The following is a 20,581-nucleotide window of genomic DNA, read 5'->3' as shown; positions in this document are numbered from 1 at the left end:
TGGGAAAAAAGAAGAAAAATCTCTATTCAAGAATGAGGTGAGAGCTACTGTTATTTAGCAGTGATAATATAAACAAGGAGAACTTGTGGCTGCCTATTCCCCATGAATTCCTTATGAATTTCATCATTTTGTTTGGCACTTTGCTAGTTGCTGTCATTTTATATTTACCAAGTCAAGTTAAAAGGGATGCTCCAGGATAATATATTCTTTTTTTTTGGAATTGCATTCACTCCCCGAAGATCTATTTTCTTTCAATTTAATGACAACAACAACAACAACAAAAATGTAGCTGGAAAGATTGTTCAAAAAGAAGAATTAAAAAAGCCCAAAGTTAGTGGAAGGAAAGAAATACCAAAGATTAGAGCAGAAATAAATGAAATAGAGACTAAAAACACAACAGAAAAGGTCAGTGAAATCAAGAGCTGGTTCTTTGAAATGATAAACAAAATGAAAAATCTTTAGCTAGACTCACCAAGGAAAAGAGAGAACTCAGATAAAATCATATATGAAAGAGGGGATGTTATAACTGATAACACAGAAATACAAAAGATAGTAAGAGATTACTACATACAATTATACTCCAAATAATTTGGACAATCTAGAAGAAACGGATTGATTCTCAGTAACAGAGACGGTGATGGACAGGAAGGCCTGGCGTGCTGCAATTCATGGGGTCACAAAGAGTCAGACACGACTGAACTGAACTGAACTGAACTGAACACAACCTTCCAAGACTGGTTTGGGAAGAAATAGAAAATCTGAGCTGATGGTTGCTAGTAAAGAGAATCAGTAATTAAAAACCTTCGAATACACCAAAGTCCAGCATAAGAAGGCTTCACATGTTAGTTCTACAAAACATTCAAATAAGAACTAATATCAGTACTTATCAAACTCTTCCAAAAGCAGAGAGGAGAGAACACTTTCATGCTCATTCTATGAGGTCAGAATTATATACACAAACAAAATAAGGACACTGCAAAGAAAGAAAATTACAAGTCAATATTCCTGATGAAAATGAGTGAAAAATCTTCAATGATATATTAGCAAACCAAATTAAACAACACATTAAAAAGATTGTATGTAATGATCAACTGGGATATTGTCCAGGATGACAATATTGATATTGAAGGATGACTGAAGTCTGAAACTGAGTCATTGTGATACACCATATTAACAGAATAAAGGATAAAAATCATATGATCCTCTCCATAAATGCACAAAAGGCATTTGGCAAAATCAACATTCATTTTTTGATAAGAATTTTCCCAAAGAAGATATAGAAGAAATGTATATCAACATAATAAAGTCCATAGAAGACAAACCCACAGCTGATGTTATAACAATGATGAAAAGATAAACACTTTACCTCCAAAAAGATCAGGAACAAGACAAGGATGCCCACTCTGTCTACTTTTATTCAATATAATATTGAAGTCCTGTTGCTGCTGCTGCTAAGCTGCTTCAGTCATGTCCGACTCTGTGCAACCCCTTAGACAGCAGCCCACCAGGCTCCCCCGTCCCTGGGATTCTTCAGGCAAGAATGCTGGAGTGGGTTGCCATTTCCTTCTCCAATGCACGAAAGTGAAAAGTGAAAGTGAAGTCGCTCAGTCGAGTCTGACTCTTCACAACCCCATGGACTGCAGCCTACCAGGCTCCTCCATCCATGGGATTTTCCAGGCAAGAGTACTGGAGTGGGTTGCCATTGCCTTCTCCGATTGAAGTCCTAGCCACAGCAATCAGGGGGAAAAAAGTAAATGGCATCCACGTTGGAATGGAAGAAGTAAAACTGTTATTATTTGCAGGTAACGTGATAGTATATTTCATGTTAGTAGACTTCACCAAAAAAATTCCCTGTTGGAAATAATAAATAAATGCAGCAAAGTTGCAGCATACAAAATTAATGGACAGTTTGAAAGGCAATGACCCTACTCTCTAATGTTGATAAAGTGAAGGATTTATATGAGAACAAATAGCCACTTAAGTGGAAGCATCTTGAACATCAGAAACTCAGATTTTTGTTAAAGGTATGATTTCTTAGAAAAGGAGTTAATGACAAGACTTTTTTTCCTTGATGCAATAGAATAAGAGTTCTAGATTGTAATACAGAAACAGAAGGGGAAAAGTTAATCTGGATGGAAAAGACAGGTGAGCAGAAGAGTCTTTGTGCAGTTGCTGTGAACCTTTGGAAATTAAAAGAAAAAGTAGACAACAAAGCTATATTGAAAAAATGAAATTTTCTCTGTGTTTCTTAAAGAACTTTAGTGAAAGCTACTTTGTTACTTAGAATGCATAGAAATTTCATGATAAAGTTTCATGGAGAGAAAAACTTCATCTTCAGCTGTGTATACTGCTCTTTCTACAATGTATGAGTAAGACGACATGGAAAGAAATGCAATTCCTCAGAAATTCCCAATTCTTTTTTATTTAGATATCTAAAACTATATTTGTACCGCCCATTGTCAGAAGGAATTGCTTACCTCCAAATACACATTCTGGGGTAAAAGAGATGTCATCAAGGGCAATAAAGATGTTCTCTTTTCCACTTAAATCAGCTTCAAATGCCACTTTAAATGGACTGTTACTCGAGAGAGGAACATGTCCGTACATCCAACCAGTTCGTTTACTGCCAATCATGGACCACATGAGGATGTTTAGTCCAGATTCGTCAACAGTATACACCTAAAAATAGGGAAGAAAACAAACAGGAAAAAAATCAACTCTTTGTGCTTTAAGTATTAGAGGAACACAGACACCCAGGCTGTCAGTGAAAGAATGGAGTCTGGCAATGTGACAACCCAATAATACTTCTATATATATAAAAGCATGGTTGCCTATGGATGTTATATTTTCTTTGGTGAATCAGACCTTTGTTTAGTTTTGTTACATTGATTTCTTTGTACCAACTTAGATATGGCCCCAAAGTGTAACTATTTCAAGTCTCTAAAAAGCTGGAGGTGGCCTGCTACCAGAATTTTTCACCACTTAAAAACAAAAAACCATGGAACAACAGACTGGTTCCAAAAATACTCCAAGGTTGTATATTGTCACCCTGCTTATTTAACTTATATGCAGAGCACATCAAGAGAAATGCTGGACTGGATGAAGCACAAGCTGGAATCAAGATTGCTGGGAGAAATATCAATAACTACAGATATGCAGATGACACCATCCTTGTGGCAGAAAACAAGGAAGACCTAAAGAGCCTCTTGATAAAAGTGAAAGAGGAGAGTGAAAAAGTTGGCTTAACACTCAACATTCAGAAAATTAAGCTCATGGCATCTGGTCCCATCACTTCATGGCAAATAGATGGGGGAAACAATGAAAAGAGTGTCAGACTTTATTTGGGGGGGGCCTCAAAATCACTGCAGGTGGTGACTGCAGCCATGGAACTAAAAGATGCTTGCTCCTTGGATGAAAAGTTATGACCAACCTAGACAGCATATTAAAAAGCAGAGACATTCCTTTGCCAACAAAGGTCCATATAGTCAAAGCTATGGTTTTTCCAGTAGTCATATATGGATGTGAGAGTTGGACTATAAAGAAAGGTGAGCACTGAAGAATTGTTGCTTTTGAACTGTGATATTGGAGAAGACTCTTGAGAGTCCCTTGGACTGCAAGGAGATCCAACCAGTCCATTCTAAAGGAAATCAGTCCTGAATATTCATTGGGTGGACTGATGTTGAAGCTGAAACTGCAATACTTTGGGCACCTGATGCGAAGAGTTGACTCATTGGAAAAAAACTCTGATGCTGGGAGGGATTGGGGGCAGGAGGAGAAGGGGACGACAGAGGATGAGATTCCTGGATGGCATCATCGACTCGATGGATGTGAGTTTGAGTGAACTCTGGGAGTTGGCGATGGACAGGGAGGCCTGGCGGAGGCCTGGCGTGCTGTGATTCATGGGGTTGCAAAGAGTTGGACACGACTAAGCAACTGAACTGAACTGAACTGACAACATTAACTTCACATGCTTTGAAAGAGACAGACTATTAAGGAGTAATCAGAATTAAAGTGCCTCTTAATAGCAGAATGACCTATGTAGTATTCAATGTTAGCCTGATACCTCTAAGTTTTGGTTTTTTTTTAAAATCCCAATTAGTAATATCACTGTACAGACTACCTTCAATTGCCTTCAAAGGATCTTCCCTCAAAAGGAAGGACGTTTTAGACTGTAAAACTACAAACAGGAAAAAAATGGAATTATTATTTGATTTACTTTTTTAGTGTATTTTGAAGAATTGTAAATATTTGGAAAAACGGTTTCTGGTTCTGATGGCTAACTGAAAACATACATTTATCTATACAACTCAATAATGTTTCTATCCACAGAAACACTGGACAATTAGGAGCCTATCTACCGATGTACAAAATGGTAAGTTCTTTCTGGAAGTTTTAAATTGAATGCAAACTGTTGGTTGAAATTACATAAACAAAACTGAGGAATTTGCAAACATCCACAGGTGAAGAAAAACACAAAATTGACTGTTCCCAGCAGAATTCTGGAATAACTGTAAGAGATGGACAGCATAGAGAAGAATCTATGCCTGTGTCACCAGCTTATAATTAATCAAAGAATTCCATGAAAAGCCCAGTCAGTCATTACGTTAGGAGTTATTGATGCAGACTTGCATACCTAGAACACACAGGTTGGGTATGTACTGCAGGAGAAAGTAGTTTGCTATGGTGGCCATGAGCAGAGCAAACTAATGAACACATTAAACAAAAAGAATCAAATATAGTGGACTGCACAGGGATTAAGATTGAGAGTAGGAGGAGGAGGAGGCCACAGAGGGTAAGACGGTTGAGTGGATGATCAACTCAATGGACATGACTTTGAGCAAACTCTGAGAGATAGTGAAGGACAGGGAAACCTGGTATACTGCAGTCTATGGGGTCGCAAAAAGTCAGACATGACTGAGCGACTGAATAACAATAGAGATTAATAAAGCATCGTGAACAAAGATCATGCTTTTTGATAGTTACCATTGATGATTATATACTGATGATGTCTAAGGAATTTTAAAGAATACAATTTCCAGGAAAGTAGATCACATTTACAATATGCACCTAACTGTAGTAAGTCATAGAGCTGTTTGAGAGGGTTAGTTTAAGTCAATAAAATTTTGCCAAAGGTCTTTTTTTTTTTTTTTTGAGGGATAGGTAGTTTAAAGTATGCAATTAATTTTCATCAAAAATGGATAAATATTTTATAGAGATTTACTAAAAATTAAGTGTCCACTTTACAGAAAAATATAGCAATTAGAAAGTAGAAACACAGGGAATAAGAAGAAGTAAAGGAAGTACAATCAGTCTAAATGATGACAGAGCTAACAGGGTAAATAATGAAACACATAAACCAAAAGACAAATAGAAAATGTACACAAAAAATGGTTTGTGTAGATGTGAAAGAACTGCACTGATTTATAAAGTCTTAGATTACAGAGAAAAAAATCCATCCATAAGCTGTTTATAACTGATGTTCAGTTCAATCCAGTCATTCAGTTGTGTCCAACTCTTTGTGACCCCAGGGACTGCAGCACACTAGGCTTCCCCACCCATCGCAAACTCCCAGAGCTTGCTCAAACTCATGTGCATTGAGTCAGTGATGCCATCCAACCATCTCATCCTTTGTTATCCCTTTCTCCTCCTGCCTTGTATCTTTCCCAGCATCAAGGTCTTTTCAAATGAGTCAGTTCTTCACATCGGTGACCAAAGTATTGGAGTTTCAGCTTCAGCATCAGTCCTTCCAATGAATATTCAGGACTGATTTCCTTTAGGATGGACTGTTTGGATCTCCTTGAAGTCCAAGGGACTCTCAAGAGTCTTCTCCAATACCACAGTTCAAAAGCATCAATTCTTCAGCACTCAGCTTTCTTTACAGCCCAACTCTCACATCCATACATGACTACTGGAAAAACCATAGCTTTGATTAGACAAACCTTTGTTGGCAAAGTAATGTCTCTGCTTTTTAATATGTTGTCTAGGTTTGTCAAAGCTTTTCTTCCAAGAAGCAATTGTCTTTTAACTTCATGGTTGCAGTCACCATCTGCAGTGATTTTGGAGCCCCCAAAATAAAGTCTCTCACGGTTTCCATTGTTGGGATGAATAAGATGTTAAAGTATTTATTTTTAAAGTGGTAAGGATGTCCGTATTATAAACAAACAAAATAAGATTTCAGGAAAGTATAAAGGGTTGATATTTAAAATTGATAAACATTATAATTACTCCAGCACATATAACTGTCTTGAATCTTCATACATTCCACCACATGGCTTTGAAATATAGAAGCTGAGAGCAATAAAAACAGGAAACCAAACTGAGACTTTATACTGAAGGAAAAATGTCTTTTTCCTAAATTGTCAAATTAAGTCAATAACAGTGAGTAAGGCTGTAGAGGATCATGATTTATCTCTGTGTTTCTATCATCTCTGTGTATCTATCTATCTTTGTTTCAACTAAGGAGCAATCATTCTCTTACACATCTATAGAAAATTTATAAAGGTATACATAAACTTAACAATGATAACGAAAGCATGTCTAATCAACAAAGAGATGGCATAGTATTGAATCAACAGTGTTGGAATAACCAGCTTTGTACCTGGAAAGAATATCATGAGTTTCTAACTTCTCACCACATATACACAAAATCAATTACAACTGTATTAATCAGTTAGATCTGAAAATCAAAATTATGTGATAACAAACTAGTGAGAATATTTTGCTACTTATGACAGGAAAAGGCTTCCTAAACAAAGTGTTAAAGCCAAAATCTATCAGGAAAATAGATTGATGGATTTCACAAAATAAAAATGGAAAAAAAATTGCTTTAACTATGAATATATTAAGTGTTTTTCTCTTTTTAAGAAGTAATATTCAGCTTGGGACCCAGACTTTAAAGCAGAGCTGACTTTTGGTTCTTTTTCAAGGTGACTTTGCACCTAGCTTGCTTTTAGGCAGGTGTAAGAAATATCTTCTTTTGCAAATTCCCATGTCTCTATCCTAAAACTGTGGCTTGATTTTAATTTTTAGCAGCATAACTCTTCAACTTGAGGTCACTTTTCTTCTCCTGCTTTTATTATTTTCTAAAGGGAAAGTCTAATTTGAAGGTCATATTCGATTAGCTCCTTCTCCTGAGTGTCAACCTTTGCATTTCACAGAGTGCCTTCTCAGCCTGCTAATTTATACTTTAATAGAAACTAACAGCAAGGTTTTTCCCATCCTGAGATTTATTTTCCTATTATATACAATAAAAGATAACAGCACGTGTCAGCACTGTTTCCTCCGTCTGCACTATTGAAGTATCTCTGCCATCAAGGTCTGTGCACCCACCTTTGCTAAGCTGTTAACATAAGCCCATGATTCTCACTACACAACACGTTGGATGAAACATTCTGCTGGACACATTCTCCTATGGACACACTCCCCATCACAGCATCCTCAGTGTCACACGAACTGCTCAGCAAAATGCCTGGCACACCAGGGACAGCCTTACCTTTCTTGTCTTCTATTCAGTAAGACCTGTCAGAAGAAATATAGGACACTGATACAGGGAGAATCTTGAAGCTATACTCAAAAAGGGAAGAAATCACTGGAAAATACTTGGGTTCATTTTAACTACTGTTCTTGCGCATTACCTGTGTCCCATTTTACAAATGACTGACCACCAGCATGTGTACACATTGAGAATTACTGCCTTAGTACATGACTAACTATGTTTTTGCTAAAATAGTATGAAATGCTCAAATGAAGGGTATTATCTAGAGTTTGATAAGTCTGTTTAGAGGGCAGTAATTTGCTAAGTCTGCTCATCTACACAGATTTCCTACTTTTTAATGCGTGGGGATATTTGCGTGTATCATTGTTTCCTCTATTCAACATTCTCTGAGGTTATTCTCTAAAGCTGCCATTGATAAGCAGTGTACCACCACTTATAGATATAAAGACTATGAGGTTCAGCATGTAACAGGAATGAGAGCAAAATTGTTACCCTGGGACAGTTAAAATGTGTTTAATAAAATAATAAAATTATAGACCAAATAATGATAATGCCTCTCAGCAACTTTTATAATAACATAATATCATAAAAATGCACTTTAAAATTAAGCATTAATAATAAAGAAAAGGACTAAGCAGACAATCTGATGTGTAAATTGCCTTAAGCATGTGCCATACAAACTATAACCTATTTAATTTTGAATGGACAGTTCTATAAATATAAGTATATATTAAACTTTTTGAATATATTTTGTCCTTCCTGAAACTTAACATTTTTATCATTTCTCCTTTTGCTCAACATATCACTGGAAGAATTTCTATAGCACTAGTGATAATTAAGAAATGGGCCAGGTCCTTGCCTCTGTCGTAACATCACATGGTAAAAATCAGAGACTTGGGGCAAGTCAATACTTATCAATTTGTAAGTTATGACTTTATTGAACTAAGTGGTAATCTAGTGTCCTGATTTGTGTGAATATAATCTCAAATGGGCTTCCTTGGTGGCTCAGATGCTATAGTGTCTGCTTGCAAAGCTGGAGACCCTGGTTCAATCTCTGGGTTGGGAAGATCCCCTGGAGAAGGAAATGGCAGCCCACTCCAGTACTCTTGCCTGGAAAATCCCATGGACAGAGGAGCCTGGTTGGCTACCATTCATGGGGGTTGCAAAGAGTCAGACATGGGTGAGTGACTTTACTTACTTACCTAACTTAAATCTAAAATGCATTTTCCTTTATTACTAGGAACTGTTTATATATAATATTTTATTAATTCATAATTCAATTATTTCTGATCATATTATTATATATGGTGATAAGGGTAGTTGCCAATTGGTGTATTAGATGTCCTTTCTAAATACCTCAAAATACCTAGCCCTCAAAATTCATTGTGCTCTGCATCACCCCTAGAGGGCCCAAGGTCATTTTGCATTTAAGAAATGGCTGAATTTAAGTGAGACTCTTTTCTCTTTTTTGGCCACATGGCTTGAAAGATCTTAGTTCCCTTACCAGGGATTGAACCCAGGCCCTTGACAGTGAGAGCACAAAGTGCTATCCACTGGACTTCCAGGAAATTCCCTAAATGTCTTATTCTGAAGTTTGGAAGTCTGGAAGCAACATAGGGAATATAAAGAATTTCCTCTTGCATTGTTTGAGAGATGGGGGCCCCTGAAAGGGCCAGTTCTTCTAATAGGACAGATATAGATCAGATAACAAACCCAAGAGGACTCTGAAACTGACCAGAAAGCGCTTTGAAAAGTTTGACAAAAAGGATGTAGTCTTGATGGCTCTTGTCCTTGAACAGCTCATTCAAAAGTTAACCTTCAAAAGCAACAGAACAAAAGGATTAAATGTTATGTCACAGGGGTAATTATAGAAAAAAGGAATCCTGATAGCATCCCCTGCCCCCAACACCAAACACACACTATACATTGAGTGTGCCATGTTTAGGAGAATGATTTAAATAACTGTTACACCAATTTTTTTTTTTTTGGTGTTTTTTTTTTTTTTTCTGTTACACTGGTTGTTGTTGTTCAGTCATTAAGTCATGTCCAACACTTTGTGACCCCATGAACTGTGGTACACCAGGCTTCCTTGACCTTCACTATTTCTGGAGTTTGCTTACACTCATGTCCATTGAGTCAGTGATGCCATCCAATGGTCTCATCCTCTATCTCTCCCTTCTCCTCAATCTTTCCCAGCATCAGGGTCTTTTCCAATGAGTTGGCTAGCTCTTCACATCAGGTGGCCAAAGTACTGGAGCTTCAGTTTCTGCATCAGTCCTAATGAATATTCAGGGTTGATTTCCTTTAGTATAGACTGGTTTGACCTCTTTGCTATCCAAGGAACTCTCAGGAGTCTTCTCCAATACCATAGTTCGAAAGCATCAGTTCTTTGGTCCTCAGCCTTCTTCATGGTTCGACACTCACATTTGTACATGACTACTGGGAAAACCACAGCTTTAACTATACAGACCTTTTATGGCAAAATGACATCTTCGCTTTTTAATATACTGTCTAGGTTGGTCATAGCTTTTCTTCGAAGGAGCAAGTATCTTTTAATTTCATGGCTGCAGTCACCATCTACAGTGATTTTGGAGCCCAAGAAAATAAAATTTATCACTGTTTCACTTTTTCCCCATCTATTTGCCATGAAGTGATGGGATCAGATGCCATGATTTTCATCTTTAGAATGTTGAGTTTTAAGCCAGCTTTTTCACACTCCTCTTTTACCTTTGTCAAATTATATTAGTAATTCAAATCAAATTTATATTGAAAACCACAATACGCAGAATATAAAACAGGCAAAGTATCTTTTAAAGACCAGATTTCAATAATTATTGGAGAGAATAAAAGATGATTTTGAGCAATAAAGTATGGAAAATAAAATATGTTATAAAAACCCATCTAGTTCTGGGAGGCAGTAAAGCATATTAACTAAAAGCATAGGCTGGAGCCAGTGGGTATGGGAACATCATGGCCTGCCATCTCTTAAATAGTACTGTGACCTTGAACAAATTCCTGAAGCTTTTTCTATCTCATTTTACTCAACTGTTAAAGTGTAGATAATGTCATTATATTCCTCACTGGATGGTTGAAGATTCAGTTCAGTTCAGTTCTGTCGCTCAGTCGTGTCCGACTCTTTGCGACCCAGTGAATCGCAGCACGCCAGGCCTCCCTGTCCATCACCAACTCCCGGAGTTCACTCAGACTCACGTCCATCGAGTCCGTGATGCCATCCAGCCATCTCATCCTCTGTCGTCCCCTTCTCCTCCTGCCCTCAATCCCTCCCAACATCAGGGTCTTTTCCAATGAATCAGTTCTTTACATCAGGTGGACAAAGTATTGGAGTTTTAGCTTCAACATCAGTCCTTCCAAAGAATACCCAAGACTGATCTTCTTTAGGATGGACTGGTTGGATCTCCTTGCAGCCCAAGGGACTCTCAAGAGTCTTCTCCAACACCACAGTTCAAAAGCATCAATTCTTTGGCTCTCAGCTTTCTTCACAGTTCAACTCTCACATCCATACATAACCACTGGAAAAACCATAGCCTTAACTAGAGGGACCTTTGTTGGCAAAGTAATGTCTCTGCTTTTGAATATACTATCTAGGTTGGTCATAACTTTCCTTCCAAGGAGTAAGTGTCTTTTAATTTCATGGCTGCAATAACCATCTGCAGTGATTTGGGAGCCCCAAAAAACAAAGTCTGACACTGCTTCTGCTGTTTCCCCATCTATTTCCCATGAAGTGATGGGACCAGATGCCATGATCTTCGTTTTCTGAATGTTGAGCTTTAAGCCAACTTTTTCACTCTCCTCTTTCACTTTCATCAAGAGGCTGTTTAGTTCTTCTTCACTTTCTGCCATAAGGGTGGTGTCATCTGCATATCTGAGGTTATTGATATTTCTCCTGGCAATCTGGATTCCAGCTTGTGCTTCTTCCAGCCCAGCGTTTCTCATGATGTACTCTGCATATAAGTTAAATAAGCAGGTTGACAATATACAGCCTTGACCTACTCCTTTTCCTATTTGGAACCAGTCTGTTATTCCATGTCCAGTTCTAACTGTTGCTTCCTGACCTGCATAGAGGTTTCTCAAGAGGCAGGTCAGGTGGTCTGGAGGATTAGATCAATGTAAAGGACTTCAGTGTATAGCATATAGTAACCATCTTACATTATTCTCATTTTTTTTCCCACTGCTCTTACTATTTTTCTAAATATCACATTAAAAGAAAACACAGCAAAATTTACAACCATAAGGACATGGCAATAATGGCTTCCTGAACAGAAGATTTACATGTTGAATTCCATACATTTTGCAGAAATCATTTAGCTCTAAAACTCAACTTTATTATGTTTAAGATTTGTTTTTTGATGTGGACAATTTTTAAAGTCTTTATCAAATTCAGTACAATATTTCTTCTGTTGGTTCTGCTTTTTGGTTACTTGGTGATGAGGGATGTGAAATCTTAGCTCCTCAAACATGGATTGAACCCATACCCTGTACTACAAGGCAAAGTTTCACCTTATCCACTGGGCTGCCTAAAACTCAACTTTAAAATAAAACTCACCTCAACCTCATAGGCTAACTGTTCTGATATATGAACAATAAGCTTCTGGGAAACCCCTTTAGATATATTAACTCATCTGTTATCACTGAAAGAAGTTTTAGGGAATAGTTCATTTTTCTCCCTTGAACAAAGAAATGCTTCTATAAATTACAAAGAGTATTTTGAATAGTATTAATTACAAAAGTTCACTTCCTTTTTGTGTCTTTAAAAAATGAGTCTAGAGGAATAAAGGGCTATTAGGTATTTGTAGGGAAATTCTCTTGTCCTGTGCCAAACTTTACCTCTTTTCATAGATATTAAATAATTCACCTGAGCTAGCATTAAATATCAGGACAAGTCAGAAGCTAGGAGCTGGACTACTGAAACTAAATAATCTCATGGGAAATTAATTTGGTTTCACTTAGGACTTTTTTGGCAATATGTATCAGAAAACGACCAGCACCATTTTAAAGAGTGCTTTTAATTTTATATGTAGGTAGGTAATTGAAAGAAAGAAACTGACCTAGAAAATAAAGTATGTATTAGCATTGCTCCATAAATCATGAGCCTGTGAATCAGAGGATACTGAAGCCTGAATAGACATCTTATTATTCTGAATATTATTCATTCACTATCCTGAATATTATACATTTAGTATCAGGCTTTCTAGTCTCTATAAAACATTTCTTTCATCATGCAGCTTTCTACTTTGTAGGATGAATAGATGTGAATTATTTGGCTTTTTATCCTAAAAAAGTAATAGGGACATATAATTGAATTTCACCTTGATCTCATCAACTGTATAACATTTTGATTAAACTAACTTTATGTGCTGCCCTTCACTAATATACTAATAAAATTAAAGTGTGTTTTATTTAGAAGATAATCTTAATATGCCAATGAAGAGCTCAGGCTTGTTCATTATTTGTAGCAATTGTTTTCCAGTTTATTCATACACCCAACTTTAAATCAGCTGGGGACCCCTGGAAATCATCTAACTTGCCTTCCTGTTTCACATCCACTTCTGATTTCCTCCTCTTACCCCCAGGTCCTGTCCCTTTTCCACACAGCATATCTTCTAAATTTTCAAAGAAGATGTTATTATCCCTCAGTTTAATACTCTCGGCTATGGGCTGAATATATCCCCTCAGATTCATAAGTTGAAGCCCAAATTCTCAATGTTTTGATTTGGAGAGGTTGGGGTCTTTGGAAGCTAATTAGCTCATGAGCGTGGGGTCCTGTGGATTAGATTAGTCTCCTTTTAAGAACAGACCCAAAAAAGATGATTTCTATCCATCAGTTGAGCACACAGTGAGAGCCAGTTATCTACAAACCAGGAAGCAGGTCCACAAGAGGAACCAAATTGGCCCATTCCTTGAAAGGCTATGGTTTTTCCTGAGGTCATGTATGGATGTGAGAGTTGGACTGTGAAGAAGGCTGAGCACCCAAGAATTGATGCTTTTGAACTGTGGTGTTGGAGAACTCTTGAGAGTCCCTTGGACTGCAAGGAGATCCAACCAGCCCATTCTGAAGGAGATCAGCCCTGGGATTTCTTTGGAAGGAATGATGCTAAAGCTGAAACTCCAGTTCTTTGGCCACCTCATGCGAAGAGTTGACTCATTGGAAAAGACCCTGATGCTGGGAGGGATTGGGGGCAGAAGAAGGGGACGACAGAGGATGAAATGGCTGGATGGCATCATTGACTCGATGGACGTGAGTTTAAGTGAACTCCAGGAGTTGGTGATGGACAGGGAGGCCTGGTGTGCTGTGATTCATGGAGTCGCAAAGAGTCGGACACAACTGAGCAACTGAACTGAACTGAACTTGATCCTGAACTTCTGAGCTTCCAGAGCTGTGAGAAAGAAACTTCTCTTATTTGATCCACACACTTCAGGTAATTTGTTACAGTAGTTCAAGCTGACTAAGACTCTCCAATGATTCTTAGATGAAATCTAATCTCCTTATCATCCCTGCAAGGCCTTGAAAGAGCTGGTTCCTACCTATCTCTGATCATTTCTCTCTTTCTCTTGGTTATTTTGTTCCACTACAGTGGCCTTCAAATACCTTCTACTTTTGAGCTTTTCCCTTTAGCTTATTTCTTCTACCTAGAACATTCTTACTACAGTTATTGACAAAAATGGATCTTTCTAGTTTTTCAAGTCCAAATTCAGAGCTCATATTTCTCAGAGAGACTGTCTTATTATTCAATATAAAATAACTTTCTCAGCAGACTGTGAGTAATTATTTATTATAGGAAACAGTTTAATTTGGTCCATAGTATTATATCACAAACAGAAGTTTTCATATTAGTGGGTTTTTTTTTCAATTTGTTTTCTGTCTTCCTCTACTAGACAGTAAGTTTTTAAGAAGTTAATGTAAGGATGATAAATTTGAATTGGTTCTCATTCACAGTTTTTCACTGTTTTATCAGTTAACGTCTTTGAAAGATTTGTGTTTTCTTTGAGGTAGGTACCGAGACAGGGTGGAGTTAGGAAACAGAAACTAATATATTTCAAATAGAGGAACTTTAATATAGGTAATAGGTACTAAGTTTATGGAAGAGATGAGAAGTCACCAGGGAAATTATGAGGCAACCTATAGATTAGCATGTGCAGGAAGAAGTTTCTCCTCTGAAACCTAAAGTCAAAGGGAGGGAGTAGAGAAGCTGAGTTGCTTGAAGAAGATTGCATATGTCAATATCCTTGGTGGGAGTTGAATCAGGGAGGCAAGGCCTTCTGGGGGAACTGAGTCACAGATGAGATACAGTACAAACTCAGCTAGAGAAATATAGATATAAATATACAGAAAAAGAGAAGAGAGAAAGAGGAGGAAGGCTTGTCTCCTCTTCCTGCCCTGATTTTTGCTCAGTACCTTCCTTTGGTCAAACTTATTCAGGAATGCAGCAGCAAAGGAGTCTGGGAAATGTTGTTCTCTGAGATACAGAACAGAGCACAGAGAGGCAAGAGATACATAACATTCAATACAATTTCAGATTTGTGCTGACAAGAAACCATTCTACACAATCAGCTATTTGATCTCTTTTAGGAATACCAGGTTATTTTTAGGGCCTCATAGACACTTTAGTGTGGAACTTCACTTTAGATATTTTCTTTGACATATCCTTTTGAAAGAATTTATGTTATCAATCTAAGAGATGGTTTATAATCTACCAAGTGCTCCAGAGTCACATTTTCTCTTTATTAACTCAAGAAGTGACCTGTTTATGGATATCCCTCGGCTGCATCTTTCAATATTTTCAAAGGTGAAGATCCTTTAGAAAGACCCTTGTATATATTTTTCTTACTAGAAAGGCATCATATGCTTAACATAGAAAAATTATAAAATAAATCAAAGTAATGAAAACAATCTTTTCATCTCACCGTCTAAAGATAATTACTCTTTTCATTTTAGTGTATATCCTTCCATATATTTTTTCACATATATATATACACACACATATATACTTATTTATATAGATTAAGGAATAGATAGTCCCATGTTAAAATATGTGAAATTAGATATATTTTTATATTATATTCTCAAATACATATTTGTTAATTTGGTTACTTTGGTTATTAGTGAATCACAAATGCTTCTCTTTATTATAAATTATTCATTTACAGAATTAACTTCTCCACAGTATTTCACTGTAAGAGTGAATGTACTATATTTTACCAATTCTTAATATTTGACATTCAGGTGGTTTCAAATATTCCTTTTTATAAACAACAGTGAGATGAAGACACTTATAAATAAAACATGATGCATATGTATCTTTATTTCCTTATATTTATAGATGTGGAATATTTTGGTAAATAATATAAAAATGATAAAGCTTTTAATTTCCAAAATGCTCTTTATAATTGCATGCTGATAGCACTGAATATCTACTTATGCACATCATGGCTCAGTGCATATTATCATTTATTATAGTCTTAACTTTTTTAATATTAAAAAGAAGTTCTTCCTCACCATAAATCTAGATAATATTATTTTGGTTACTTTAGACAATATATTCACAAAGGTGGGTTTTCAGACCCTTTGTAAGAAGCTAGCTGTCCATCAGTCTTGTCAATACTGTAAGTACAGATGATTCTTTCTAAGGCAACACACCAGCTGAAATATCCCTGCCAAGGAAATTTTATAAAATGGCACTGTTATACTTAAATTAGAGGTTAGAAAAAGGAAAAACAGTTGCCCGTGAAAGAATAGCATGCAGCTGAAAAGTCTCACTTTAAAAGAGTGGAAAGAATAGGTTTCCACTTCACTGATTTGTTCACATAATATAAAAATATGGTATACTCAGGGAGTTTTTCAGACTGGGACTAACTCAAGATTAAAAGCAACAGTTGAGAAACAGACTGCCACTGTTACTGTGATCCTTCAGAGACATGAGGATACATTACAAAAACAATTTTTCCCTGGGTTTCTGTAACAGGAATTTTCCAATAGCAAGTAACAAAGGAACTTTACTGACTCAGGTAAAGCAGGCTCCGGGATTTAAACAGAAACAGTTCTGTCTTCCTTCTTTAGGTCTCGAATTCCTTTGTGTGCTAGCTTCTTTCTCAGACAATCTCTCTCCCCATATCGGGAAAGATGGTCTCCAAGAGCCCCACATTTAGCCTACTTCTAGCCAGTGACTTGCAACACACAAGACAGAGAAAGCCTCTGGTAAACATCGCATCAAATCCTGGAAGTGACTATAATTGGTTCCGCTTGGGTCCCCTGTGGAGGCGGTAAAAAGCCATGGGGACCGTCAAACCTACCAAGACAATCTGGTGTTGAGGAGGGCACTTTCTCTACAAAACCTGCATGTCAGCCTTATTGCGATTCCCCTCCACTATTCTTTCCAGTAGACCTCTCTGAAGACAGCTGAGAGTATAAAACAATAGTACACTGAATGGCTGCCTTCCAGTTAGAAAAAACTGTAATCACTATTTTAAGCAAGCTATCAGAAATCATGACTTGAGACCAGCATTTTCATTTCAAAGACTGTTTGCAGAAGCATGGCTAAAAACAGTGGGCTGTTTAACTAGGTAACTCAACTAGCTGACTGTCATAGTTAGGATTTAACACGTGAATTTGGGGAGACATAAACAGTCAGCCTGTAGCACTGACTGATCAGCTGGTGAATAGCTAAAGATGTACAAATGTTAGTTTTGAATCGAGAAAGCAACATTTTGTTAGAAAGTGGCTGAAATCTTTGTGCATTCTGTTGAAAGGTTTCCATTTCATATTTCCTTCTGTGTGAAACAAATAGCCACTGACTACTGTCCTCTTCAATTGCAGTATCTATGTTTTAAAATATCAGTGAAAACAACATATTATAGAGTCTTTTTAAGATCAGTGTTAAGGATGAAATTTAGCATAAGCAAAAGGCTAATCTGCGGAATATTTACATACTACATGTAAAAACAAAAAAAAATCCAAAATTTTTTAATGATGTACAAAATAGTCGCATGTATCTAAACCGTTAAAAATGAATATCTTTCTTTGTTGTTTTTACTGGTTTCTCTTGAGGAAAACAGATATTCCACTTTCTGGCATGCTTTCATTTTTACTTGATAAGAGCTTGCTTTCCCAGCAATGGCTAGAATTGATAAGGGTTTTTATTATTTCTCTCTTTCCTTCATATTTCTCCTTAGATGTCTCTGAGTAATGCAGGAAATATGAGCAAAGATGTGGTCAGATTTTTGAAATCTGACAAGGATGTCAGATTTTTGAAATCAGATTTCTGGTCAATTGTGTAATCATGGAAAAGTTATTAAGCCACTTTGAGTTCAGTTCCTTTACTGAAAATTTTGGGAAAGCTAAACACTACCTCTTTAGGTCAATGTGAGAATTAAAACTACTAACACATATAAAGTTAAAATAAATAGCCAGAAAGATAGGAATCACTTAATAATAGCTGTTATTATTTACAAGGGACAATGTTTGAGATAATGACAAAAAATTCCAAATTGTATATTTATCCCAACAACAAATGACTGCATAATTTCAAGGCAATATTACTACATGTTGTGTTCTGATACACAATCTTTTCATTAGAAATTAAGATTTCAAAATTGGCTCCTAACAAGTGAAAATTTCATTTATTGATCTTTCCTATAAGAAGTATAGATGCAGCAACTTGTTTATTTAAAGACATTAGCATTTGGTGTAGATTCTTATATTCAACTAGTTAAAAATAAAGCAGGCACACTGTTTTCAGTGTGAGCTGATAATATAATCTTCAGTGTGCTTTGCTTTTACTTTGGGGAAGAGAATCCTCTCCATTACTATCCCTCTTGTCACATTTCTTTATTGTTCCTATCTAAGTTGTTATTAGAAGATACATGTAGAATGTGCCCATAACCTTTCATCTGTAGATAATCTTTTAAATAGCATGCACCATAATTGAGTTCAGGTGGCAGCCATGAATGAGATAATCTTGAATGAGATTAAGATGAATGATAGAACTGCTTGCCAAAGTCCCATTGCCCCAGAAAGAAATGAGAAATTAATAGATCAGGATTGGTGTTGTCTGGCTATCAAAAAAAGAGGGAAATGTTTAAACCCGTGCTCTGAATATGTCAGTGAAAGACAAATCTCTGTCTTCTCTTTGTACCTTTAAGACTCCTGTGCTCCTGGGATCAACCACATAGAACCAGAACCGAACAGCACACGTTCCGAGGCTTGCTGGGAAGTATTGGGACGTGGTGATTCTTGCAGTGTATCCTTCTTTGGGGCCAGATGAGTTGACAAACAGGAAGTGTTGACCACTACCTTGAAACAGATAAACAATTTTTATTTAGTGAAATGATTCATTTTGTAGCATGATGTAGAATAGATTTAAATCGTGTGTGAATCTCAGTTTTCCCCAAACACACACAGGCATGCACAGAGAAAATTAAACACAACTCACTTTCTGTCAATTATATATCAACAATATTGACTTCTTTAAACCAACATTAAAAAGAGTGTCACCATGATTATGTAATTCACAAATTCACCTTGGTATGTGACTTTCGCATAAAGATGATCAAATATTTCATTGACTCTGAAAGTATATTCCTTTTCTTCTAAATTGCTCAAACTTGTCTGTCAGTTTCAAGCAAATAAAATATTTCGTATGCTGCATGTAGAACAGGTATGGAGGGTGTTGGGACTGATTGATACTGTATGTTCTTTTTGGTTGTTCCAATTCTCACACTGACCAAAGTAGCAGTGAATGGCAGGCAGGAACTGCAAAGTGAAATGTAATTCTGAAATTTACCTTGTTATTTTTCTGAACAATAGATAACTTCTCAACTACATTAGTATGTGAACGATCTCTCAATTTAAACACAATTGGATTTTCTTTTTCTGCAGACATCATCAAAATGCATCACAGTTACTACTCCCTCTGTGGCTTTTACTAGGGAAGAATGAAATGCATTTATATATATATATATAAATACTTCCTCAGGTTAATTATTTCTTTACAGTTCTAAATGAAGTCTATTAAAATATTCTTTAGTTACAAGTATTTTTTCTTGTGGATTTCTCAGTATTTTTAGTGAGAAATACGTGTGTAAATAATAAATTGTGAGTTAACAGTATGCCTTTTCCAGAATGTGATATAGTTGGAGTCATACAGTACATAGTCTTTTTAGATTAGCTTCTTTCAGTTAGCAATATGTACCATTTAAGGGTTTTCTGTTTCCATTTGTGACTTGCTAGCTCATTTATTATCATCACTGGATAACATTTCCTTATATGCATGCACCACAGTTTCTGTATCTATTCACCTATGAAGGACATCCTGGTTTCTTCTCAGCTTTAGCAAATGTGAATAAAGTTTTTATAAGCATTAGTGTGTAAGTGTTGTGTGGACAGAAGTTCTCATTTGTAAGTACACCAAGGTACACAACAGCTGGATCTTACAGTAAGACTAGGTTTACTTTTGTATGAAATGGACAATCTATTTTCCAAAGTTGGCAGTCCCACCAGCAATGAATGAGAGTTCCCATTTCTTATTGTTATCTGCATTTGGGGTTATCAGTGACTTGGATTTTAGCTACTGTAATAGGTAATACTGATTCGTGTTCTCTATTGAGGGCAAGTCTTGTTAGAGAGAACAGACTGTTCTGGATAAATGGCGACTTTTCTCCTCCACCAGCTTTTTCTCTGATCTTTACTGTGAGAAATGGTAGGGCTCCTGAAGTTAAAACGTAAACAAGTGTGAGGACCTCTAACACTGAATCTCCCCCAGGATTTTTTAATCTCTCAAATGGGTGCACATTGTTGTTGTTTAGTTGCTAAGTCATCTCCAACTCTTTTGCAACTCTGTGGACTGTACCCCACGAGGCTCCTCTGTCCATGGGATTTCCTAGGCAAGAATACTGGAGTGGGTTGTTATCTCCTGCTCCAAGGGATTTTCCTGGCCCAGAAATTGAAACTGCGTCTCCTACATTGGTAGGCAGATTCTTTTCCACTGAATACCTGGGAAGCCCAGTGCACATTGAGCCTAGAGCACTTCGTCAGTTAGGAATTGGAACTTCCTCCCCCAGTTCTGATTCCTG

General features: G+C 36.7%; 1 protein-coding gene across 1 annotated transcript in view; it reads right to left on the bottom strand.

Annotated features, from left to right (window-relative positions):
• MALRD1 (MAM and LDL receptor class A domain containing 1) overlaps positions 1–20,581 on the bottom strand; it is a 590,849-nt gene that overhangs the window by 138,754 nt on the left and 431,514 nt on the right. Inside the window, exons 32-33 of the mRNA XM_068987706.1 lie at positions 18,646–18,803; positions 2,478–2,679 (exon numbers count right to left, since the gene is read on the bottom strand). Coding sequence (XP_068843807.1) covers positions 2,478–2,679; positions 18,646–18,803 — 360 coding nt within the window. The remainder of the gene's footprint in view (positions 1–2,477; positions 2,680–18,645; positions 18,804–20,581) is intronic.

The sequence above is a fragment of the Capricornis sumatraensis genome, chromosome 15, assembly GCF_032405125.1.
Source record: "Capricornis sumatraensis isolate serow.1 chromosome 15, serow.2, whole genome shotgun sequence".
Taxonomy (NCBI): domain Eukaryota; kingdom Metazoa; phylum Chordata; class Mammalia; order Artiodactyla; family Bovidae; genus Capricornis; species Capricornis sumatraensis.
Note: the sequence above shows the minus strand (reverse complement) of the source record. Positions and strands in the feature narration are given on the sequence as shown.